The sequence below is a fragment of the Echiichthys vipera genome, assembly GCF_963691815.1.
Source record: "Echiichthys vipera genome assembly, chromosome: 4".
In the NCBI taxonomy this organism is placed as follows: Eukaryota; Metazoa; Chordata; class Actinopteri; order Perciformes; family Trachinidae; genus Echiichthys; species Echiichthys vipera.
The window spans coordinates 19,502,527-19,528,437 of record NC_139829.1 but is presented as its reverse complement, the minus strand read 5'-3'; the positions used below and the strand labels follow the sequence as shown (position 1 = coordinate 19,528,437).

At 40.1% G+C, this 25,911-nt stretch overlaps 1 protein-coding gene across 3 annotated transcripts; it reads left to right on the top strand.

Annotated features, from left to right (window-relative positions):
- Positions 1-177: 177 nt before the first annotated feature.
- Positions 178-25,597, top strand: clip1a (CAP-GLY domain containing linker protein 1a). Of its 3 annotated transcripts, XM_083912305.1 has the most exons (26): positions 178-295; positions 5,280-5,597; positions 6,740-7,302; positions 7,588-7,712; positions 7,829-8,045; positions 8,138-8,335; positions 8,466-8,557; positions 8,764-8,824; positions 11,411-11,515; positions 12,685-13,593; positions 13,763-13,879; positions 14,153-14,210; positions 14,290-14,373; positions 14,486-14,642; positions 14,853-15,018; positions 15,316-15,531; positions 16,699-19,131; positions 19,874-20,011; positions 20,116-20,222; positions 20,415-20,535; positions 20,660-20,703; positions 21,102-21,219; positions 21,702-21,846; positions 21,981-22,033; positions 24,278-24,405; positions 24,515-25,597. In XM_083912305.1, the coding sequence occupies exons 2-26, from the start codon at positions 5,507-5,509 to the stop codon at positions 24,741-24,743; spliced, it is 6,675 nt and encodes a 2,224-aa protein (XP_083768431.1). In that variant the 5' UTR covers positions 178-295; positions 5,280-5,506; the 3' UTR covers positions 24,744-25,597. The 3 variants fall into 3 exon arrangements, with proteins under 3 accessions (XP_083768431.1, XP_083768432.1, XP_083768433.1); XM_083912306.1 differs by lacking the exon at positions 11,411-11,515; XM_083912307.1 differs by lacking the exon at positions 16,699-19,131.
- Positions 25,598-25,911: the final 314 nt, after the last annotated feature.

Sequence of the window (25,911 nt, the reverse complement as noted above, 5' to 3'; positions counted from 1 at the left end):
TTTAGCTTTTGTGTGATTCCCTGTGGATTTCTAATTGTAACAATAAAGTTTTTTGTTTGGGAATTGTTTCGCGCTCTCCCAGAAAGTGAGGTAGTGCTCCATCTTGCTGAACATGTCGTCTTTGGTCGGCACCTACCGTTGACGTTCCTCTCGGCCGTTGGACAGACAGCTCGTGCATTGGGGCTGTGCCTGCCCGTGTCTGAACCGAGCAGTCGTCGTGGTTCTCCACTTAGCTCGCTGCTAGCTGTGTATTTTTTTTCCTGAGAGGACGTTAGGCTGTACAGAAACATATCAGGTCAGTATTAGCCGTCATTTTGTTACCGATAAACCAGGAAACTACCCCCAAGGTGGAAGTTGTTCAGGTAGTGTAGACGTTACTTGAGGTGTTAGCAACCACCGGTTCGCTAGGGCCTCACTGCTAACGTTACTTAGCAACTAATCACGTCCGTTCTTAGCTTAATAACGGACAGGGGTTATTTTAAGTTGGGAGAGGTGACAAGTGCAGCAAACGAACTGCTCATTACAACAGCATCATACTGCAAGGTATCTTTACTTACAGGTGGTCTAATCTGTGACAATTTGTTATGCTGACTCTCAACTTGTAAGTTAGCAGCAGTGTGCCCTACTGGAGCTTCAGTGACATTGCGGAGACTTTTTGGACTTGTGGAATTTGCTTTATGCTTAACCACAGTGGGTAGTCAAGGGGTTATTCGGATGTTTTGAACGTGTGGATGTTACCGGTGTAACGCATAAACAGGTATATTGTCCCACCAAAGACGACGAAGGTAAGTTAGCTGCTATGGTATATTTTTTTTAACAGGCTTCACTTTTACCAGATGTGCCACCTCATCGACAGCTCCCAATCCGTTAGCTAGTGATAGACACAACAACGCGGGCACGTTTAAAGGCCGTAATAATGTCAGTGAAACAACTGCAACAGTAAAGTCTATCTGCATTTGACAGTTTTGTGGTTTAAAGGTGTGACTGATGCATAAACGATTAGGCCTGTCAGTGTCAGACAAAAAAGCAGTTTAACTTGCTTGGACTGATTGACAAGACTAAAGCTTTGATGGGTTGAAGTCTTGGAAATTGCAAAGGCAATACAATTGAGTCATTGAGCCTCTCCATGTGGTATTATAGCTCAGGACATATGAGGGAATGGCTTACTTATTGTAGGGAAGTCAGATAAAAAAAGAATAAATCGGTCACTTTACAGAAATATCTTTTCTCTTACATGTATCATTAGTTTATTTCAGGTAACTGGAGTGGAAACTATTGTTTGGTTCTAAATTAACTTGCCTTTAATACAAACACCCTAGCTCTTCTAGGTGAAGAGGCTATATTCATTCTGGAAAGTCTGGATTTCACATTCAGGTCGCAGTGGAAACCTTGACTACCCCAATCACATATATTTTATTATTTCAGGTCTCATTCATGTCACACAATTGTAAGTCCTCTAGGAATAAAGGACAGGGCAGTGTTGATGTATACTACCTGTAAGGTAGGTTTAATGTCCACCTGAGGGTTGTGAATGTTAAAACAGGTGCATCTGCATTCACAGACAGAGGACAGGACGCAGGATGCTCCTGGCTCTTTTTATGTGCTCATGTCCTTTCGATGCTTTTCCACACCTTCCTCTGTCGATGCTAGCAGGGGCCTAAATAATCATCGCAGCAGATGTTTCCTCAAAAAGGAAGAACCAGAGCCTGATTTAGCCTTGTGATGACAAAGGCAAGAGTGTAGGAGTGCGGGTTACATGAGTGAATACACACCTCTGATGACGAAAAGGCGTACTTCTTCATATTTTGTGTCTTTCTTTTTTTTTTTTGGGTGGAGCCTAGTTTTGAGTGTATTGTGTCAGGCTTACAAATCTCATAAAAAATGTCCTGCTATATCCATGTGAAGCAGAAAATTGAGAGGGATACCTCTGCCTCGACGACTAGGGCTGTAGACTTAAACCAGTAAAAACATTCCAAGGAAACTTGTTTTTACTTGGTTCAATATTCTTGATGTCAATGGCTAATATTAGGTTCTTGGAAAACAATGTGGAATAAAACCCCGCTGGCAGGTAATCGGTGACAGCCTGCCATCAGTGAACAAATACTTGGGAGGCTTAAATGGATGGATAGTTTCTTCTGTTATTTCAAAACATTACAAAAGCAGGTTTAGCTAATGTCTGTATCATAAGTGGTTTTGCACTCCTGTAGTCAGCAAGATCTATTCTTAACTGAAACTATGTAGAAGGGAAGTACTGTGCCCTGGACAGTCAGCTAGATAACTATGTAGCAGTTTTATTAATATATGAATCTGCAGGTTCATTTTGGTTCATTCTGTAGGACGTTTTTAATAGTAGAGTACAGTGAAATCCTCCCAAAGTGACTTTACTGCCCATATCCATTGCTGGAACAGACTCTGAGTGCATACATTTCTGTCACTACCAAAATGGAAGTTGATTATGTCCATGCAGTCATTTTGAGAAGAGAAGTAAATCTCAGTTCTGTTTTACAGGCTACCTTCTACCCCTTATGAATTTGTGTATTAGCACTAGACATTTTTTTAAACCAGACAACATTGAATTTGGGTGTAGCTTAGTTCTAAATAAGTTTTATCTTTTTATCATTATATTAATTCCCATAAACTTTTGTAAAACATTGATATTTGGCTTTCTTCCTATGTGCAGATTAGAGTGAGAGTCAGTGGTGAAAGATTAACATTAATGTAGTGGGAAATTCTCCAGACTAAGTGGATCATTTTCAGCTGACTGCTTCAGCTCACTAATCGCTGAAACATCCTCTGTTAATGCTCACAAGACAGTCGTAGTAAAGCCCGGTGATTTTCTACTAAGACATCATAATGCAGTTGGGTTTTTTTTTAAACACTCATAGTCCACAGACTTATGGGTCAATCAGACACGATAATATATTTATAACATTACATTTAAATGTTCCCTTTTGGTTTTTGTGAAAAAGTAATAGATGGTCCATATATATGCTTTTTTTATGTGACTTCAATTTCTTCACCCATTGAACTGCTTTCTTTCTCTGGCCTCCTCCTTGACCCTAGGGCATTAATCAGTATCATTCAAAGGCCCAGTGAGGGGAAAACTGGAACACTGCCTTTTGAAATAGGTCACTTCTGATGGCCACTCTTTATTCTCTGCTGAGAAATGTCTAGGAGAGTGTGTGACTTCTCATTTGTTTTGGTGAACTGGTATACTGTAGCTCTTAGGCCCTTCCAGGAATGGAGAGTATGTTTGTGTGATAAGTTTACTAGCTCAAATGTTATTTTCAATTAGGATTTAGGCTTCCAGCGATTATGAAAGCAAGATAATCAAGATTTTTGGTTATTTTGCCACATTCTGTTTCACAATGCTGCTCTCATTTTGCCTTGTGTTATAAATCCAGCACACCCTTTCCTTTACAGCGGTGCACTTTCGCCTGTTTTCATTGAGTAACTGACTGGAATATATTAAATGTAGTTAACCAAAACGTTTAGAAGTTTTCAGTACAACCTAGTTGATCTTATTTATTTTAAATGATTTAGCTTTATTTATTTAAATGATTATACATGTATTTATATCATTAAAAATGTTTTCCAGTTTAATTAAGTTTAAAGTTCAAGAAAATCCACAGTTTAAAAGACGATTAAAATAGTTTAATAAATGCATTACATTACCAAAGTCAGTGAGTGCTAAATAATCGCGATCTCAATATTGACCAAAAAATCATCATTAAGGTTTTTTTTTGTTGTTGCCATAATCGAGCAGCCGTTTATATATTAAATGTGTGCCCTGTGTGAGATCAAGCAGCTTTGGTGACTTAAAACTGACTCCTAACACTTTTACTTTGTAAGAGAGATGAGGATGCACTGGGTTTGTTGATATTATATTTTATGAGTGTATTTCTTTGTAAAGAAAAAGGATTTAAGAATTGCCTTTCAATCAAGCACCTTACAAAATTCAAAACATTTCTGTGATTCTGCCCCAGGAGTCTGCAAATGTTTGGAATCAATGATTGTGTTAATGACAGAAAATAATGAAACCACTTTTCTTGACATTATCCAAGCCATTTTATAAAGTGTACGTGTTTGGCCTGTGGTTATATTCAGGATATGTAGAAGCACTGCTTTGTCTGACAGGCAGCAGTAAATGATTCAGTTAACAATTATAGTCACACACCCTTATTAGTTCAAAAATAAGCTCCCTGTTTTCAGCTGTAAAGCTCTAAAGCAAATTCCAAATACAGACAGATTTACATAAACCCTGATATCTAGGCAGCTGAACAGCACATGGAATTTAATAATATTGAAAACCCTTTTGATAACCCTTATGCATATTTTCCTCATTTCTTTGCCAACATACTGTTTACTAAATGTAAGTTGTATTGAGGCATCATCACAGAGACATGTTGGTACACATTCCAGTGATTGAAAGGGCATGTTGTTGACAAAGCAATTCATCCTTGCTTTAGGTTGCTTGTGTGTAGTGTGTTTTTACTGATTGTGGCCGCACAATCGAGCATAAGACTGTGTCTTCCACTGCTGTGCCGAGATCATGTTGGTGGGATGCAACCCTCCACTGAAATATGCTGAGATTCTTCAGATCTGACGGTGGACTCAAAGTTTGTCAGTATTTTGTTAGTAGTAGTTGCTCTTGTTTGATTTAGTTAATCAAGGAAATTGGTGTGTAAAAACCTACCCCATTGCCTCACTGAGTCATATTCTCAAACTAACAACAGGGCGACCATGTTTAAATAGTACATTCAATCAGTGTCTGTAGTGAGGTAATCCGACAAACAGGATTATCTGCTTCTGATGGTGGTCTTGTTTCTACAGTAATCCAGTTTTAGAGAAAGCTGCCAACCAGACTTACACGATTTTATATGCCAGTATGACAGATTGAGTGAGTGAGAGACCGTTCGGGCTACTCTGTGTATTGTGGTCAAGGTCACAGATGATAAATTGTTCAGAAGTTCATGATGGCAGTAAAACAGACTGCATATCGGCTGCCCTTTGACAGGATATTTTTAGGTCTTAACTGTGACATGGTATGTGCTGAGGAGCTTGTTGTCACAACAGAAACTGCCTCCATTTACAGAGTAACAAAAACAAAGTCAGTAAATTATTGCTGTCACTGCCACACACAACCAACAGCAACAAAAGTCAGCAAATAGTACATTTGCCTAAATTATTAACTTAATTAGCCGAAATAATTACATAATTGAGTGCAGCTAAATGAAGTTATACTGTAAGTAATGTTCCCTCTTTTTCCTTCCAAACAGGGTTCTTTTCACAAGAAGCCCCCTTTCTCCCTCCTCCCTTTTCCTGTTTTTTTTCTTTTTGTTAAACATTTTTTGTTGATTTTTTTGACTGTTTTGTTCAATTGATTTTGGGGAGGAGAGAAAAACTTTGCCATCACAACTGCAACCTGTTGTTTTGATGGTCTGGGGTAAGTCTGTACCCACCAACGGACACAATCCTTGTGGGTCTAACAGATCACCGAAGAAACATGAGCACAGCCAAGGCCAGTGGGATCAAAGGGCCCAGCAAGATTGCTAGGCCACCTGGAAACGCCGCTCCTAAAACCAACCCCAGCACAGGTACGAATCTTTCCATGTGCAGCGTCTTCAACCTGTGGTGAACATGTGGCAATGCAGTGTTTGACCTTGCTTATTCCTTAGCCAGGGGGTTTTTGGTTTATACTTGTGGTGCAGAGACTACTTTGTGTCTTTTCCCTTTCAAGTAGGGTTTGTTGTGAGTTTGTAGCGCTGTTGAGCTAAGCAGAGTTTTCTATGGATTCATTCAGTAGTATAGTAGTAATATCTATTTTGCTTGGAGCTTTAGTCAGAAAAGCTACACAAGGCAGCCAATTAACTAAGCTCATGTCCTAGGGAAAATATGACAGGAGACCCATTTATATCTGAACAAATAGTTCCTTCTCTTCCAACCCCTTGTTTTCTTTATGTTGGGCTAAACATCTAACCGTTTGGAGAGAAATAACTCATGTCTAATGAAGACTGTGATGGTAACTGACTGATAACTGACCAGGCTTTTGGTATTTCAGACACTTGCTTAAATTACTAGTCTATGCTTGGGCAGCCATCTGACAAAAGAAATAATATGTCAATAAGGACCTATATTGTATGATCAATCATATGTTTAACACATGATAGAGTGAATCAGATAAAGCAAGTCATGTGTATCTTCAGTCCAACGGCTGACAACCCATACAAAATCATTAAAATATGTATAATTGAATGGCCTAAAGTGATAGTTCATATGATACATGATATTACAATAGCCTCTTTCACATAGTGATTCCGCAGTAAGGCCATAATGAAAGTCTGCAAGCAAAAGAGACATTATGCCACCCCAGTGTGTGATTTCACAAAACAACGCCAGTGTCTAGTGTGTGTGAGCTGAATCAACCACCACTAGAATTTGACACAAAGCAAAAACTGCTAGTTTTATACATTATACTGGCATAAGTGTTAGTAGAGAGTAGGACAGAGATGGACTGCAACACTGTATGTTTGTATGAGAGTGACAGAAAGAGAAGGTGGACTACTGCAAGCAATGTTTCTGTGAAGTAAGGGAAGTAATAAAGGAGCAACAGCGTCACAACGAACAGGCTGTGTGAAAGGGGCTAGTTTTTACTGTATTTGTGACGTTTGTCTTTCTCACACAAGTTTTTTTTTTTTTCTAAAACCCTCGGTTCTCTTTCTCTCTCCTTATTTTTCAGCGGGAGCTAAAGTTGCTTCAGCTGACAAATCAGCGGCCAGTGCCAGTGGAGGAGATGCCGGGGAGAGTGGGGAGAACTTCCAGATTGGGGAGCGAGTCTGGGTAAATGGGAATAAGCCAGGCTATATACAGTTTTTGGGAGAGGCACAGTTTGCCCCAGGACAGTGGGCAGGGATTGTTTTAGACGAGCCAATTGGGAAGAATGATGGGTCAGTGGCAGGGGTGCGCTACTTCCAGTGTGAAGCCCTGCGAGGAATATTTACCCGGCCCTCCAAGTTGTCGCGCACAGAAGGGGAGGCTAATGGGACTGAGACGGCACCTCCCTCCCGTGCTGCATCACCCACTCCTTCAGTCGGCAGTGTGGCCTTGCATACACCCGCCACAAAATCAACATTACCCTCCTCTACCACGGCAACCAAGAAGGCCTCCTCTGCTACACCAGCTACACCAGCTACACCATCCTCCAACCTCGCACGCACAAACAGTGAATCTGTCTCCAACCTCTCGGAGACTGGATCAGTCAAGAAGGGGGAAAGGGAACTGAAGATGGGCGACCGAGTATTGGTAAAGTTTGTTACATTATCTAAAAGAAAAAAATAAACCTGTTTACCCTTAACACATTTAACATCATGTAAAAGCTGTGTTAAAATTATTGAAAAAAACATGTTTGGTTTCACATGGTGACCATTTGACCTCATTCTGTTCCAAGCCGGTATATGTTCGTTTCTGTTGCTTTGATGGAATTATGTGACTCAGGGTTTATTACCAGGCAAAGCTGATTACTCTTTATGCCTCTCTTATCTGTTGAGAAGATTACATGCCGGCTAATGTTTGGTGTTTTCGTCTCAGGTTGGTGGTACAAAGGCAGGAGTGGTACGTTTTCTTGGAGAAACAGATTTTGCCAAAGGCGAGTGGTGTGGTGTGGAATTGGATGAGCCCTTAGGAAAAAATGACGGGGCAGTGGCAGGCACAAGGTACAAAAGCCACTGCATCTGCAAATAACTAAAGGAAAAGTTTTATACTTTTTAACCACATGTATACTGTACTATGACTTCCATTATCATGATTGTATTGCATTTTTTGTCCCCAGATATTTTCAGTGCCAACCAAAGTATGGCTTATTCGCTCCAGTGCACAAAGTCACACGCATTGGCTTCCCTTCCACCACGCCAGCCAAAGCAAAAACAACAGTTCGGAAAGCAGTGGCCACACCATCAGGGCTAAAGCGAAGCCCCAGTGCCTCTTCCATCAGTACCATGAGCTCTGTGGCATCCTCTGTCAGCGCAAAGCCCAGTCGCACAGGCCTGGTGAGACAAGACAAACTCAGTTTCATCCGTTTTAAAAAAAATGCTGTGCTTACTTACCAGTCTGACCTTGCTTGTATATTGTCTCTCCATAGCTAACGGAGACATCATCACGGTATAATCGTAAGATTTCAGGCACTACAGCCCTTCAGGAGGCGCTGAAGGAGAAGCAGCAGCATATTGAGCAGCTTATGGCTGAGCGGGACATGGAGAGAGCTGAAGTTGCCAAGGCCACTGGCCACGTTGGAGAGATGGAGCAAGAAATTGGACTGCTCAGGGATGATCAGGAGCAGGTCAGCCCACCCAGTGGTTCAGTAATAAAACTATGCATGGACCCCCTGTGGATCTCATTGCTCTGAGAATTAGAGTTGCCTAATAATCTACATTGATTTATTTTTTCCAATATTAACCTTTCTGTTAAAGATGGAGACCAAGATGGATCAGTTGCGTGCCTTGGTAGAAGCTGCAGACAAAGACAAAGTCGAGCTGCTGAATCAGCTCGAGGAGGAGCGTAGGTAAGGATTCTCAGAGATATGACTAGTCAAAGACACAAATTTGCGGATGACAGTATGTCAGTATTTATTGTTTTCATTTTATGGGGCCAGTTTGTTAAGAGAGAAAATGGCAGCTAATACTCTTATTCTATTGCAGTCTTATAAAGTCCTAAGTTATATGAAACGATACGAAAGCTTCAGCAATATTATGTGTTTCTCTTTAATAGGAAGGTGGAGGACCTTCAGTTCCGCGTAGAGGAAGCTTGCATTACCAAAGGAGACCTGGAGGTAAATGCACAACATGGATCCACACCATTACAACTAATGCATTTTATTGAATCTGTGTTTGAAAAACAAAACATTGATCAATGCAATATTATTTAACCTGCAAATCAGACATTGCAAAGTCAGAAGTTTACTGTGTCTCCTTGGATACCAGTCCAATGTGATTTACAACTGCACAACATAACTGGTATCCCTTGTAACAGAGCTACAGTTAGGTCTTGACAGCATTTGCATCATCTATAATTTATGTAAGCAGTGGAAACTACCCACTCTGCAGTCTCAGTAGGTGTGTAAGCATGGACAGTTTGATACTGACTTCATCTTGCATTAGATGAGTTGTTCTCAAATCCACCCAGTGTTGCAGGAAGCCCAAAAATAAATATCAACTCAGACCTGATATTCATGTGGTCACTAAACAGTAGGCGTGTATATTGTTGTTCTGGGGTAAGTCTAGTGAAGACGTAATGTTGTATATTTTGAAGTTATTGTTTACCTGTTGACTCTATATATATATATATATATATATATATATATATATATATATATATATATATATATATATATATATATCTCCAGGGGGATTGTTCAGAAAGGCCCTGCATCTTGCTTTTATCTTCACATAATGTTATACAGTAGGTTCTTATTGCTCATTGTCTTCTTCTCACGTGAGTCATGTCCTCATCCCAACATATGATATGCAGTGTATTTGGGCCCAATAGTATCTGTGTTCATATCTGATCAAAGGATTTATTATTTATTCCACAGTGCTACACAGGGGACCATCTCAATTACCCTGAAGGCATCCAGCTCAAAATAGATGTTTAAATTGAGGGCTGCAGGGTTAGAATACCCCTTTATCTTCTTTTTAAACGTGTATACTAACAGTTTATTACTTACTCACAGCTGTGTACATATTAAAAAAAAACTTGCATGCAGCTTGACCAACAAAAAACATTTCTAATAGGCCAAACTCAAAAATGCTTTGTTGACTTCAAGCAGTTGAAGGTGTACTAATGTTGTGCTATAACCCTCGGTGCCTCCCTGTTCAGTGATGTGATGTTATTGCTTCTTCTTCCTTCTCTCTCTCGTCTTTCATGTTGGTCCAGTGCTCAGCATGGAACCACTGGAGATGCTCCCTTGTCATTCCACTGCCCAGTCACAGACCCAAATTCAGTTTGCCCACTGCACCTAAAGGGGAATAACACTCAGCTTAGGATTTCAAATGTAATTTTCTATACAAATATAAATGTACCAGGCTCCATTACAGTTTATATCTCCTCATCGGACAATCAACAGTGGGTGCATATAAGTAAATGATACATTTAAAGTGCCCAGAAAGTGTAAAGTCAGCCCTAAAATGTATTTGTTATTATTTCAAAATCACATCCTTCTTTCCTCATTCATAACCTTTAAATTTGGTATTTCAGTTTGTCAGGATAGTTCATTTTATCAGATTATGTCCAGGGAAGGCAGAATGTAGGGGCTGTTGGCTTAGCATTTAAAATGAGTGCTATTCATTTAAAAAATGTAATGTAATACAAGAGGCACACAATTGTTCCAGGAAATGCTTCAGTAAGTTGCCATAAAGTACTTATTTATAGCGCACAATAGCAAGAATGAAGCTGGAATCCTTTCTGTTTCTTGAGCCCAACAGCTTGAGCCTTTGCATTACTGATGATTTCTGTTAAGATGGTCACAAGTCCTGCACATGGTGGTCTGATAACCGGTGTTTTCTTATACAATTCTTAATATATACATTGTGGACAATGGCTTTATCACCAAAGAGAGACAGCAGTGTGGTAATTGATAATGCTTTGAGTTTACCAGTGTAAAATCAAAACATAATGTGGGTTTAGGTTTATGTACAATAAATATATAAATATGTCTTCATATTGACTTTGTAATCAATATGACAATTCAACAACATTAGATGTCTTTAGCATGATATAATGCATTGAAATATAGGGGTCAGGAAACAGCCATTACTGCTTCCTCTCAACTATGTGGTGAAGTCATTTTTACCTAATTTACTTGCTGGCGTGACACATTATCAAATTTTCTGTGTATCATAACAATCAATGTGCTTTGTTCACCAGGTGTCAATTTTGCATGGTTACTTATAAACTGCCTCCATCGACATACTCATCCTGCACATCCATAACACATGACCCTGTTGTCGCTTGTTTTGTTTTTCAATTGTTTCACAAAATTCCCTGTGTGCAGCTGTTTATGGCACAGCCTGAAAGTTCTGCATGGGGTGTCTTCCCATTTTCACTCATCCATCACTTCGCACCCCAACCCAATACCCCAATCCCCAATTACGCACACACACACACACACACACACACACACACACACACACACACACACACACACACACACACACACACACACACACACACACACACACACACACACACACACACACACACACACACACACACACACACACACACACACACACACCCATCACCATTATCCAAACCCCTCCATCCTCTCTCCTGTCTCCCTCCCTCTCTGTCTGCATTGGGCTGGCATGTGATGGTGGCACTGGTGTGTTCTCTTCCTCTCCCCCTTGTTTACTAACAGACGCAGACCAGACTGGAGCATGTCCACATTAAGGAGCTTGAACAGAGCCTACTCTTTGAAAAGACCAAAGCTGAGAAACTCCAAAGAGAGTTAGAAGACACTAGGGTAATGAATTGTGCTCTGCAGTGTGCTGCGTTGGAAAAGAGGGCCTGTGCCGGGGGGATAGTGACCAAAACATTTTCAAGGCGTGCAGAGAGGTGCTGGGCCATAACTGGAGCTTTGCTTTGTATGAGCTTGTGGTGAACCCCACAAATGCATTTTCGGGGTTCACATAAGAGAAACAATACTCCTTACACTTTCCTCCAGCGCACCCGTCACACATTCAGGTGTGCAGAGATTTTTTTCTTTAAAAAAACAAAAACATATTTATCTTTCAGCTGTCTTCAGTGACATTTATTTTACTTGTACTAATTATCAATAAGTTCCCCAACCTGAACTCACTCTTGCTTTACTGGTATCACTGCTTGACCAGACAGACAAAGTTCTCCCTTGTCCCAGCTAATCATTTTCTCAGTTATCCTATGTTCTACTCCCCCAGTCCTTCCCAGCATCCATTTGTCCTGCCTATTTGGTGTCCCTGCGTTTTGTTAGTCTAAAACCTGCTCCTCCCACAATATGCATCCATGCCTTCCCCCTAGGCTATTAGTCATAAAAGGTATTAGGAAAATTGTATTTATATAGTTTCAGGGCCCTCATTGCGTTTTTTGACAACTTTAAAAAAGGATATGTTAATTTTGATTAAATGATCCAATTAACCAATCTACCTAATTGGTTAAGCAGCTGCTTGAATTGAAGTAGCAAACATAGATTACACTGTAGATTTTGATCATAGCTGGATTAACATAAGATAATGGAACACGTTAATGATACCAAAGGGGTTTTCTTAATTTATACCTCTACTTAATAATGAGGTCATCAATATCATTAATTCAGTGATTAAGAGTGTTAGTGTAACACTACTGTAGCTCCATACATGCTTTCAGTGTTCACTTCCATTATGTGGACCATACCGTTTATAGCCACAAGAGGTCAGTATAACACCTTGTTTTTGGGACCAATGTTTTTCATGCCCTCCTCATTAAGCAAATTGAATAGATTCTCTGTCAGAAATGCTTGAATGGTTTCACTACTACAAAGGGCGTTGTTGCCAAAAATGACAGTTTATCATCTTTCATTTGTTCAGTAACAGTAAAGTAGTCTTGAACACACTTTAATTAGCACGCAGTGCAGGTATGTCAGACATATCTTTGACTATAAGATTTCTCCTCTTAAAGGTTGCTACTGTGTCGGAAAGATCCCGTATTATGGACCTTGAGAGGGACCTTTCACTGCGAACAAGAGAGGTAGCTGACCTGCAGCTGCGTCTTGGGACCCAACAGGGCTCTGAGGATTCGAATGCTACTCTTTCTCCCCTTCTGGAAGAGATAAGCTCTCTGAGAGACCAGTTGGCTTCCCAAGAAGCTAAGCTGCAAGAAGAACTGAAACAGTACAAGGAGAAGTTAGAAGCTGAAGAAAAGACCCACAGTGAGGCAGCTGCCCAGCTTCAGGCCACATCTGTGAGGCTCTCTGGTGACAACGAGCAGTTGCAGATGCGCTTAAGCCAGGCTGAGAAGGAGAATGCTGACACTATTGAGCTGTGGCGTTCCAAGTTGGAGTCTGCCATTGCCTCTCACAAGAACGCCATTGAGGAGCTGAAGGTGTCCTTCAGCAAAGGCGCAGGTGCCCAGACAGAAGAACTTATTGAAACCAAAAGTGCACTAGAGAGGCTGAAGATGGATCACAAGCTGGCTCTAGAGGGGGCTGGAGCCAAACATGAGGCTGATGCCGCAGCTTCGACTCGGGAGACACAAGCACTGAAGGCACAGCTGTTGTCTTTGATTGAAGACAAGGAGCGGCTGGAGGATTTGCTACGGTCCAGCGTTGAAAAAGCAGAGGAGCAGCACCTTGTGGAGATGGAGGATGTTCTTGGAAAACTTCATGCTGCTGAACTTGGGGTGAAGGAGCTTGAAGAGAAAGAAATAATGTTGGCCCAACAGGCCCGAGACAAGGACAGAGAAACCAAAGAGCAGATGTCAGAAATGGTGGCTCTGCGCAGCCAAGTAGCACAAGGTAACCAAGAGCTTGTGACTCTGAAGAGTCACTTAGAGGTGGTTCAGAACCAAGGGAACAACCAGGATACTAAGGTTAGTTCACAATCACCTCCTTACCATTTTAACACTCCCATTTTCAGTGTTTCAAAGCAACATCCTTATTTCTTATGTTATGTTAGTATGGCATTTCCTGACCATGAATATCAGTCATTGTTTGCTTTTTCTCTTTTGTCCACTGTAATTTTTAACTGACATGCTGTAGGTTAGTGAATTGAGCTCACAGTTGGAGGGCCGACAGCAGGAGGTCCTCTCTTTACAGCAGAGTCTGACCACTGTACAGCAGGAAAAGGACACCCTGAAACAGGAGCTTGGAGACCTGGTGAGGCTTATGGCTTTTATGTTCACTGTACTTTGATGAACAAACTATATGACTGCATCACTGTTTCTAAACTAACCATCATGTCTCTGGCATCTCTCTATTGTAATTTCTTGATACTAATCAGCCAACACATACTGTATACATAAATATATACCAGCAAATGAATCTGCAAGTTCAGTGTATCAGTTGGCCTCATGAATAAACTTATTTCAATTGCATTACAAACTACAAAAAACTTAAACAACATTCAGGAGAAGGCATTTTCCCCCACAGAAACAAAGGTTAGCTGAAAGCACAGAGGAGCAGACTAAATCATCAGACACTATGCAAGGTTAGTTACATAAGCAATTGCACAAGTTCAGTTTATAAAGGCTTCTATGATCTAAAATGTGGCATTTTTCCTTTTGCAGAAACACTTGAGAAGCTCAGTAAGAAAGAAGAGCAGTATGCGTCTCTGACCACAGAATCAGAGTCTCTAAGAAGTCAGCTTACCGGTGAGAACATGCATTCATGTTAAATGTTTTGTAAAGAAGTGTAGTATGCATTAATAATAATAATAAGAAGAAGCTTGGAACCTATAAACAAACTTGTCTTGTTTTTACTCAGGGCTGGAGAGGAAGCTGAAGGCTGCAGATGAAAAGCTTGAACAGCTTTCAAAGGACAAATGCAAACTGGAAAATAATATTTCAGACATGATGAAGACATCAGGTGATAGTTCAGTACAGCTGACCAAAATGAATGAAGATCTCATACAGAAAGAAAGGTATAACGCTATATAACAATTATTCCTTGCTCCTAAATGACTTCATTACTCCACAAAACATGTCAGAATTGGATGCTCTTTTCCATATGACCTGTTTAAACAAATGTCTTGCCTTTGTTTTATTCCATGCTGTAGTCAGTGTGTTTTTGAGTTATTTTACCTGTCGCTGATCATCCTCCTCAAATGTCTTCTTCTTTTGTCATCACTCAGGAGGCTTGAGGAGTTACAGAGTCAGCTATCAGAGGAGAAGGAGAAGGTGGCACACTCAAATGAAGAACTCCAGCAGGAACAGTCCCACAAAGAGCAGGAGCTGAAAGAGACCAGAGATAAACATCAGTCTCAAATAAATAGCCTTCAGCAGAAGATCACTAACTTGGTTAGTATGGTTGGCCAGTCACAAAAAATGTTTAAGACTTAGAAATAGTTGTATAGATATTAATGTGTAATATTTGATTTACTATGCATTGGAAAACCTTCACTGAAAGGGGAACTCTTTGTGTAATGTCACTTACTTACACTTTTGTGTAAAGTCAGTGTACTGCCCATTGTGAGTCCGACAATGTTAAAGAAGTGCAAAGATACGCTGTGAAGTGCTCTTTTAAGTATGTCCTTAAGTCACCGCTTCAAAACAAGTAGATAAAAGTTATTGTCTCTCTAAACTCCTGTTTTATAGGAGAAGACGGTTAAACAGGGTGAGACCCTAGTTGAGGAGCTCAAGGCCTCACAAGAGAAATCCCTCTCTCAGGCTTCAGAGCTCCATGTAAATGAACTTGAGGCTCTGCAGAGTCAGGTTGACAAGTTGAAGCAGGACCTCTCCTCCTCTGAGGACAAAACCCAGGAACTGGAGAAGTTGGTATCTGAGCTGCAGTCAGACAAAGAACAGGTTCAGGTAAGCACAACCTTCGAAGGTGCAGACACATTAGTTGAATCAATGTGTTTTACGTTTTCTTCAGGAACTTGTTTCATGAAAAAGAAAACTTCACCTTCCTTTTTTTGTAAAGGAGTTCCCTAAAATTCAACTGTCCCCAAAACCAAATGTCACCTTATAGACTTTGTATCAGTTTACTTTAAACACTAAAATTGAATGTTAAACTAAGATTTATAACAATGTTATGGGAGACAGTATGTAAATGTAATGTTTGTTTTAACATCAGTGATTAATTTATATTATCATAATTTTCACTATAAATTGCTGTCATACAGATCATTTGGATGCTCATTTCCCCCTGCCATGAAGGCCAATAACCCCATTTTTCATATTCATCTTGGATCTGTATTGGATGGTGCCATGCTTGCAGGGGTACACCTAATTAAAATTGTGTGTTCAATGCATTTTAAGAATTTATGGTTACTGGAAAAGCCAAAGAAATTGTTGTTTAAAAAAAAAAGGAGACATTTTAACGAGTTGCATTGTGTCTGCTAAATGGATATGTATGCACTTGGTAGGATTCAAGTTGAGTTAAATACTGTATGTTTAGTTATTTGTTTAAATTTTCTTTCAAAGTGATGAATGTACCCCTGCTAGCATTGTTTATTCGCCGGATATTTCATGTATATTGAACATTTTCACTTTCTAGTAAAAAGGTTACTACATTATTGAAGGCATTAATTGACAACATTGGCTTATACAGAAAAAAACTCCTCCCCTAATTTCTGTATATAATATTAATTTAAAAAATATCCAATAGATAATACACATAGAAAATACTTGTGCAATGTGGATTCCTGTTAATATTCAAGTAAGTTCTGTACAAGATGCTGCAAATGATTATAGTCATGCTCATATGCCAGTCAAATCGTTTGGCATCAATTTAATTAATACACTTAAATTAAAAGTAAGTAATGACCAAAGTGAAAATGTTCCATCTTATACTGTTGAAAACCGTTGTGGTGTAAGCTTTGGTGTGGTCTTTTGCCATTTGTGATGCTCCTGCAACTTAACCTTTCCAATTGCATATCACTTATGTCCATTTCTGCTTGGTTTATTTTTGGATTCATCTTACTTTCCCCCATATATATTCCCCTCCTTTTTTTTCTTTCATCTTCATTTTCGCAGTGTCTTTCTGCTCAGCTTGACTCCTCCAAGCATGATGTTGAACATTTGTCCAAAAAAATGGAAAAGCAGAGTCTAGATCTGGAAAATATGTGTAAGGAAAGTGTGGATGTAAAGGCTGAAAAAGGCAAACTGGAGAAACAGCTTTCAGATGTGCAAACTAAGCTCTCTTCCCTTGAGATCAGTCACCAGGAGCTTTCAGTCCAGAATGAAAAACTGCTAATAACCAGCGATAAGCTTTCACAACATCAAGAGGAACTACTTGCCAGCAACAAATGCTCAGATGAAGAAATTATTTCATTGAACAAGGAGTTGCAGAAGCTCAAAGATCTTCTTCAGGAAGTACAGGCTGAGAACAAAAACCTGAAGCATGCTAAATGTGAACACCAGGCCCAAATTGAGGAGCTTCAAAGACAAAATGCAGAGAAGAATGACTTGCTCCTTAAGCATCAGCAGGACATCCAGCAAACTGAGGCTAAAAAGAAGCAGCTACATGAGGATTATGAAAATGTCTGCAAAGAGAAGAACCGGTTTGAGGACGACTTCAATCAAAGCAGGTCGAAGCTCATATGTGAGAAGGATAATCTCATTTTAGAACGAGATTCTGCTAGAAATGCCAAAAAATCTCTTGATGCTAAGAATACAGAGTTGCAGGTAAAACTTAAATCCTTGAATTTAGAAAAAGAGGATCTTACAATGAAGAACACCCAGCTGCAGGCCCTCACAGAAACCTTGACAAAAGAGAAGACGGAGATGTCTTCTGAAATCAGTGCTGCTGTCTTGGCTAAACAGAGCCTTGAGACGGTGAAGGAGGAGCTGCAGAATAAGCTCAGTGTAACCAAGAAAGACTTGGAGAGCTCTCTCCGTGAATGTGAAGAACTTAAAGCCTCCAAAATGAGCCTGGACCAGATTCTGGAAGAGTTCAAGACAAGCAGTCAGGTGACTGATTCTGAGAGGCTCAACCTTCTGCAGGAGAAAGAAGACTTTCTTTTAATCCAAAGAAAAGTCTGTAATGAGAAGGAGGAGCTCCTCAGAGAGATTGAAGAATTAAAGGAAAAGCTTCAAGCCTCAACAGAACAACTGTCAAAGTCCAATGAGAAATTTAAAGAAGCATCATCATCTTTTGAACAAGAGAAGCAAGCATTTTGCCTGCAGCATTCTGAAATTGAGTTAGCTCTACATGTTATACGAAAAGAAAAGATGAGCCTGGATTCAGCACTAGAGCAGCAGAAAATGGATTATGAGCGTTTGGCAGGGGAGAAGGGAGAATTGGAAGAGAAACATACAAAAATCATATCTGAGAACAATACACTTTCTCTTGAGCGTGATAAGCTAGCTAGTGATATTCGGACAAATAAGGATCAGTTGGATGGTTACTCTAGAACTAATGACATCTTGATTCAAGAGAAGTCTCATTTAACAACAATGCTAGAGGAAACCAAATGCCAAAAAGACGAAGTTGAAGCACAGATGGCCTCTTTGAAACGAGAAAAGGGTGACTTACAAAATGAGCTGCAGAAACACATCTCTGATGTCGAAATTCTTGAAAAGGGCAAAGCTGAACTTGTTCAAGAGCAAAGTAAACTCAAAATGTTTTTTGAGAAGGCTAATTCAGAACTTGTTCAACAGGTTGACAACCTTACAAAAGATTGTCAGCGTCTGCAATTGTTGCAGACTGAAGCTGAAAACAAAGTGCAGTCCTTGCAGAAAGAGAACCAGGGTGTGCTTCAGGAGATCCAGGAGTTAAAATGTCAGACTGAATCAATGTCAGGGGCAAAGCACCTTCTTGAGACCCAGCTACAAGCTGAGTCTGGTGAACGGAATAAAGTGATATCTGACAAGGATGCTCTCTCCAAACAAATTGAGGAGCTGCAGAAAACGTTGTCTCAAGTTACGCAAGAAAATAAAGAGATTTCTTCTAACCTTAAGAAAGCTGATGACCAAAAGAAGGCCTTGGAAATGCAATTGAATCAGCAAGAAGTAGAAACTAGTCAGTTGACAGAAGATAAAGTGCAGCTATTATCTAAGCTTGAGGATATAGGCAAACAGGTGAGCATCCTGACTACAGAGAAGGAAGGACTTTTAGCTGGACAGTGTAAACTAGAGCAGAACATTTCTTCTCTCCACACAAGCCAAGAAAATTGGCTCGAAGAACGATCAAGACTCCTTGGAGCGATAGAGAAGTTGCACTCTAGCCAGAAACAACTAGAGGTTGATGTCAAGGGCCTTCAAACTGCTAAAGAACTTTTGGAAAAGCAATGCAAGAATGCTGCCGCAGAGGTTTCTGCTTCTGCAGCAGTGAAAGAAGAGATTTCCTCCAGCATCTCAAATCTAACAGCTCAGAAGGATGTCCTGCAGGTAGAGAGAGATGAAGCCGCCCAGCAAGTCAGGCAGCTGGAGTCCCAACTAAAAAATGCCATTTCTAAGCAGCTTGAGGTATTCCTCCTCCAGTAGTAATCACTGACACACGTACCTTAGAATGGCTGGGGCTATGTCACCTTCTCACTGCATGGTTGCTGATTTTGTCTCCCTTTTCTTTATTTTTGTGTCTAACTTTCATCTTCCATTTACTAACTGCTGTAAATTACCCTTAGCTCCCAGCCTTTCCCTGTGGGCTTATAACGTGATCTAATGGCTATGTAGGTCTACGCCAATCTTTTTTACACTCACCATCTGATGGTGTTTCATAGACCTGCTTACTTATAGATTTCCCAACATTTAGTTTTTAGAAATCATAGCCTCAAAAGTTTTTGGACTTGCAAAATCTTGTATGGACAGAAATAATGACATGTCTATTTAAATCAGGGGTTGCTCTACAGGTCTACCACTTAAACAGAGTTTTCTTATTTGACTAGTTTCACAAGTTAATGGGTCAGTATCCGTTCTGAGGCCACAGGTTGAAGAGTATTTTAGAGTATATACTAATTATTTTCCTTGTTTCTGTTATATTATGAATGTATTTGAAAATTGCAATGAACTGAGATTTGAATATCTGATTCTAAATCAGTAATTAAGATAGACTAACTCATTAAGCATGCAATTCATTTATTAAATAATATTAAAATCATTGGTTGAGGTCAAACGATGCATTTTGAATAACTTAATCAAAATGACAGTTGAGGTCATTAGGCTGCTATTAAATTGTTCTTAGCAAATATCCTGCTCATGCACCGTTTAGGCTACAGAGGCCTCTGGCAAGACGGCTGAGGCTCTGGAGCAGCTGACAAAAGAGAACAACGGTTTGATGCAGGAGAAGAACGAAGCCCAATCTTTGCTGGAAGAGCTAAGGAGCTCAAAACAGAAGATGGAGACACAGGTAAGAGGTGCCAAAGGGCGCACTCACACTGGCTCTTCCTATCAAGCAGTGTACGTGAAGTAAATGGAATTAAGTGAAATATTTGTGTGTCATTATTGTTCTAGCTGAAAACATTGAAGGAAAATGATTCCAAGTATCAAGAAGATCTGAATGTATCCAAAGAGCGGCTTTGCATAGAAACTCAGAGGACTGAGAGTCTGTCCCAGGAAATGTGAGTATATTCCAAATTTGACTGCTGGTGTAAAAGAAATCTGAAAAAGTCTGGTTTAAATTTGTGTAGTATCACATAATTGGTGGGTGACATTAAATCAAGAGACACGGGAGAAGGAGTTTCCACAAACCAACATGTTTACACGAGTTGTCAGAATTTCCTAGCTGATTTTAACATTTGTGTTTTTTTCAGTGAGAAGCTTAAAGAAGCGGTTTCTGTGAAGACGCAGTCGCTGCAGATGCTGCAGGAGGAAAACAACAAGCTGACTCAGGAGCTTAATAAAAATCTCAAAGACCAGAGTGATCTTGTGAAGGTGCAACACTTTGCTTACCTAACTCTAATCTTACATAAATCTATAAGCACCAGAACATTTTGTGTTGCAGGTTTGATCCACTGACCACAGTTGGACTTTAAGAATGATTTTGTTTTTTTCCTAGCTCAAGGATGAGACCTCAAAACTTAAAAAGCAGTTGAAGCAAAGGTAAGAGAATGCATCATGTTATGATATTTAGGCAGTTTCTCAGATCTCTGCAAATTCACCAGTATTTTGAAGGCCTTGAGTATAAATAGACACCTGCTTTTCAGCTGTGTGGCACTTGCTAGTATGCAGTGCATTTGTAATAAAGTAAATTGTATGTCATGCTGTTCTTTCCCTTCAAAAGCCTGCCAAATAACGTCTTCAGGTACTTCACACCTTTGATACTACTGTATGTGATATCAGTCATCATTATGTACAGTAATACTACAAACATATTGATCATATGTTTGCTTGATCAAAGAAGAATTGAGGTGAATAATTAAAAGTTATAAGGTTTTTCTCTGCCGGGAGTGATTATGTGCTGTACCTTTGAACATTAATTGGTATTGTGTATTTGACAGTGAGAGCACCTTGAAGGAGCAGTTTGACAAGGAGAAGGCTGTCCTCCAACAGTCCATCCATAAAAACAGTGCCTTAATTTCAGAAAAGGACCAGCTGATGGAAAACCTGAGGAGCGAGGCGAGTATCAAACTTATTACGCTTATTGTCAGCAAGGTAATGCAGCATGTTGACATGTTTGCAGGAAATGGGGTAAGAGAGAGAGAGAGGGGGGGGGGGTTGCAGCAAAGGGCCACAGGTTAGAGTCAACCTGCGGTCTCTGCCTCAAGGACCTTCAGCCTCTCTACATGGGGCGACTGCTCTAACCACTCAGCCTCTGGCCTCACCTAATAATATTTTTTTACCCATACTTGTTAATTTATATAAACATTTTTTTACCCATTACCTAACTTTTATTGTGGTACCTGACGCGGTGCAGGACTCTGCTCTCAGATCTTGACTTGTAGAATAAATGTTCAAATTAAACTTGTGCTGGTATGACTGTTAATTAATAAATTCAGTGAATGACTACACTTGTTGTCGTAATGTTTTTTGAGTAAAAAGTAATATTCTGCCTAAGAAACTTAACATCTTTTGAGCAGCGTGGGTTGTTTTCTTCACAGCTGGTTGGACTACGTGGCGAAAGTGCCTCAGTTAAAACACTGCAGGGTACAATTCAGGCTTTGGAGCGGGACAAGGCTAATCTACAGGACCGTGTCCAGAGACTGGAGAAGGACCTGGCTGCAGGGCCTGACACCAAGTCCTCAGGTTAGAGCGAGCTTAACTCATGACAACAGACTATATTTCTGGTAGCACTGAGGTCAGTAGTCTGTGAGATGACCAAAAGGAAACAAGGTAACCTACTCCTGCATTTCCTTTAATCTGGTACCTGATGTTTCCAGGTGATGCGGTTTTGGACCAATTAAGGGAGGATAAGGAGACTGCAGAGAGTCAGGCATGTATACCTTTCCTCTCATCCTGAACTATACTAATCAAAGGCCTGGATATATTTTTTTGCCATTCATGCATTTGGTGTAAAGATGCTTCCCTACTCTGGCCCAGAGAATCTTCTGGTTTGAAGTTAACTCAGTCTCATTTACGTTGTCATCATATCTGGGGCAGTCGTACGGAAATAGTTTTACTGAATGCTGTTTGTGAAATGACTGTGCTGCTTACTTAGACATTTACAACCAAATGCTTCTGATGTAGCAGTAGACTCTGTTACAGTATAATATTTTACAGAGGTGAAATGGCTCTAAATTGATTGTAAATTTCATCAAAGTCAAAATCATCGGTCCCAGAACCTTCACTTACCTCTCATTTCTCAAATGTTATACTGTATTATCCGTGTGACTTGAGTGTGTTGTCTGGCAGTAGGTGGGGTCCTAATTTGAATCTCAATTATTTTTTCTTTCTCCCTCTCCTTTTCTTTCTTAAACTCCAACTCCTCTCCTCTGCCCTGTCTCTGATGTTGGCACCACCATCAGGCAGCGGTTTGTTAATGTTTTTCATCAGCTTCACTTGTGCATGTTTGTCTGTCACTATCACTGTGGCTCTTATGTTTTGTCCTGTGGATCACATTATAGTTGGTGTCAAAACTACAAACTGTCTTCCAAAGAGTCAAGCTTGATTTCTCAATACCTTTAGCATTCAATAAGCTCTCTGCTGAAATTACTCTGGAAAATTACAGTTAGAGCTACTTAGTAGATTAGATCTGTTTAAAGATGACATCCTCGTAGATGGGTATTTTACTGCCTCTCATTGTGACTCATGCAAGCTTGGTTTTTTCTTTGGCTGACAATTCACCATCAAAGTTTAGATTAGATTCATTATTTTGGGGGATATGGTGGGGCATAGTTACTGTCATCTATAATAGTGTTGTCATAGGATTGAGGCACATAATACAATGAATAAATGTCACAGGGAGACCCTATCAGTTTTTAAAGGGGACATGTTATGCTGATTTTCAGATTCATACTTTATACGTATTTTGTGTTGCTACTAGAACGTTTACATGCTTTAATGTTAAAAACAACACATTGTTTTGCTCATTCTACCCATGGCTCCTGCCCCTGTATTCACCCTCTGTCTGAGGGTCTACTCACACTTACCATTCGTACCCTGCCAAGTCTAGTTAGTTTGACCAGTATGAGTACATCTGTTCCATGCTTAAGCACGGTAAACCTGTGAATGTTCTCATTTGTCCAGGTCATCGTTATCCCCAAAATAAATTTAAACCAAAAGCGACAAAGTCCAGTTGCTTTTGACTTAAATTTCTTTGGGGTTAAGCACTGTACACTTTCCGGCCCTGGTCCGGTCGACAGAGGTGGTCTTTAGCACGGTTCGATTACACATGCACGAGCATTGACAGCAGTCTTGAGGCGTTAACCTTGTATACGACTGTTACCTGTGATGGACATTTGTGTTTACTGCAGATTTGGTCAGATTCAAATATTCAAAAACAGTTGGACAAAAGGAAAAAAAGGGATGATGGCATATTAGCAAGAAGCAATCAGACTGTGGTCGGATCTTTTGAAGTAATGTTGAGTGCAGTGCAGGCCAGGCCGGGCTGCGGGGGAGGAGGGAGGGGGGACAATCACATTAAAACACAGCATGGATCAACTCATGGTGTGAATGGTAAGTGTGCGTGGACCCTCGCCATCTCTGTACGTCCGTCATTGCAGCCGGGTAATGTCTGTAACAGCGTATAGCAGCAATTTCTACCATGAGAAATCCTAAATAAAGACTTCTAAACCAAAATAGGACATGTTCGAGCAGGAATTAGATCCGAAATTGGGAAGAAATTGATAACATCTGCAGCCAAGATTACAGCTTGCCCTGATGTTACATGTGGCTACATGTAACAGACGGTGTATGTAATGTAAACACTGCAGCGTGCCTGAAGATGATGATAGTTTATAGAAAAACCTGCATGGGTTTATGTCACAGAGAGTAGAAAAAACTGTTAGAAATGGCTCATTCAGAACGGTCTGAAATGAGGTTTTTGCTCACATACTTTTACATAGGCTTCTGTCATTTTTTAAAGCTTTGGCCACATTTAATATGAACATCCAACATTGTAACATATATAAAGCACAGCATAATGGGTCCCCTTTAAAATAAGTATTGTATTGTACAATAAATTATCTTTCACCAGCAGCAGCAGCACTGATGCTACTGTTGTGTTCCTCCTTTACAGATTGAGTTCCTGAATTCAGTCATTGTTGACCTCCAGAGGAAGAATGAGGAACTTAAGGACAAATTGGAGAAAATGGCAGCTGCTGCTCTCAATGGGAATAATCCAAGTGAGCTGGATAACTATGAAAGGTAAGTCCCATTCACAGCAGACTTTCTTAGATCTAAAATAACACCAGCTGCCTAGCAGTACAACTCCATTATTTAGTTAAACACCGAACTGCTGTCTTTTTATCTGCAGCCATGACAAGCAACCCGCAAAGAAGAAGCTTCCCCCGAGGCTGTTCTGTGACATCTGCGACTGCTTCGACCTCCATGACACAGAGGACTGTCCCACACAAATGCAGATGCCCGACTCCCCTCCACACACTACCTACCACGGCAGTAAGGGCGAAGAACGGGCCTACTGCGACATCTGTGAGGTCTTTGGTCATTGGACCGACTCCTGTAACGATGACCAGACTTTTTAAGCCTTTTTCTTCCCTTGTTCGCACAATCAATATATTTGCACATCATGTATGATTATGCTGTGCTTTGGGGGTTTTGGTTTGTATGTGTGCATCTTGTGTGCTTGTTTTTGCCAAGCGTCTTTATCATCCATGTCAGTCCTTAAGCGCTCTTATGGGAGAATGGACTCCTCAGAATCTCCTTCCAAAAATCCAGACGTCCAGAAGAAAATATACAGCAGTTAACAATTTGTAATTGTAAATGACTTTGGAGCAAAAAATGTTTGATATCCTGGGTTTGTGTGAGTGAGGAGATACTGCAGATGGATGTTCGTTGTGGGAAGAGTGATGATCTTCCGCAGATCATTTAATTTATCAATATCCTGACATTGTTTGCACAGCTTGTTGGGTCACAAAGATAATATAGTATCATGAAAGGTGTTTATTTGAAACTGTAAATTACTTGATTGAAAAGAATATCAGTTTGCGCAAAAAAATGGTGAGCTATAGTTTATTTTTTTATGCCTGGAAATGCTATGTACTCTTTAAAGGTTTGATAGTATGTGTGTCATTTGTGAAGGGTAATCCCAGGGGAGTAATTTCCTCACTCTTTCCTGGAGTGGAGCAGTGAAACCCAGTGCTGTTTGGCTTTAATAGAAAGTTTTTTATGGTCTTCATGAAGGAACTGATGATTGTTTAAAAAAAGAAGCAGTGAAACCTAAAGTTCTATCTGTAACCCCTCAGTTCCAGTGAAATGGCCTTTCCGAAAGGTTTCTTTGCAGTTAAAAGATCATTTCTGTATGAAACCGTGTAATACTTAGGCATTTCTTGAAAATGTTTTGAATATCTGTATAAAAATAAATGAAATTTATGTATAAATTAAAAACCAAACATCTTTGTATTGATTGTTCAATTGAAAGGTGTCATAAATTAAGTAGACCTCCATGTCTGTTCAGCTTGTTGCAGTGCTCGCCTTGAGTAAAGGTCTCCCTGTATCTCATACGTGCAGAACATTAACCTACATACAGTATGTAGCGTGCACCGTTAAATAACTTTCAGACGTGGGCCATAGCCAGGTAAAGTATTTTTTAATTGAATTTAGTTCAGTTGGACTACGTGATATCCTCAGTGTGGTGGAAACATCAAATATTCTCTGGTTTGTTCACTGTTGGCAGCAATGAAGGAATGTAAG

Excerpts from the sequence above, each read along its gene's own strand:
- clip1a (XM_083912305.1), top strand. The coding sequence starts at position 5,507 with ATGAGCACAGCCAAGGCCAGTGGGATCAAAGGGCCCAGCAAGATTGCT. Across the intron at positions 11,516-12,684 it reads GAGAGTTAGAAGACACTAGG|GTTGCTACTGTGTCGGAAAG; the intron begins GTAATGAATTGT and ends CTCCTCTTAAAG. Across the intron at positions 20,012-20,115 it reads AACAGAAGATGGAGACACAG|CTGAAAACATTGAAGGAAAA; the intron begins GTAAGAGGTGCC and ends TTATTGTTCTAG.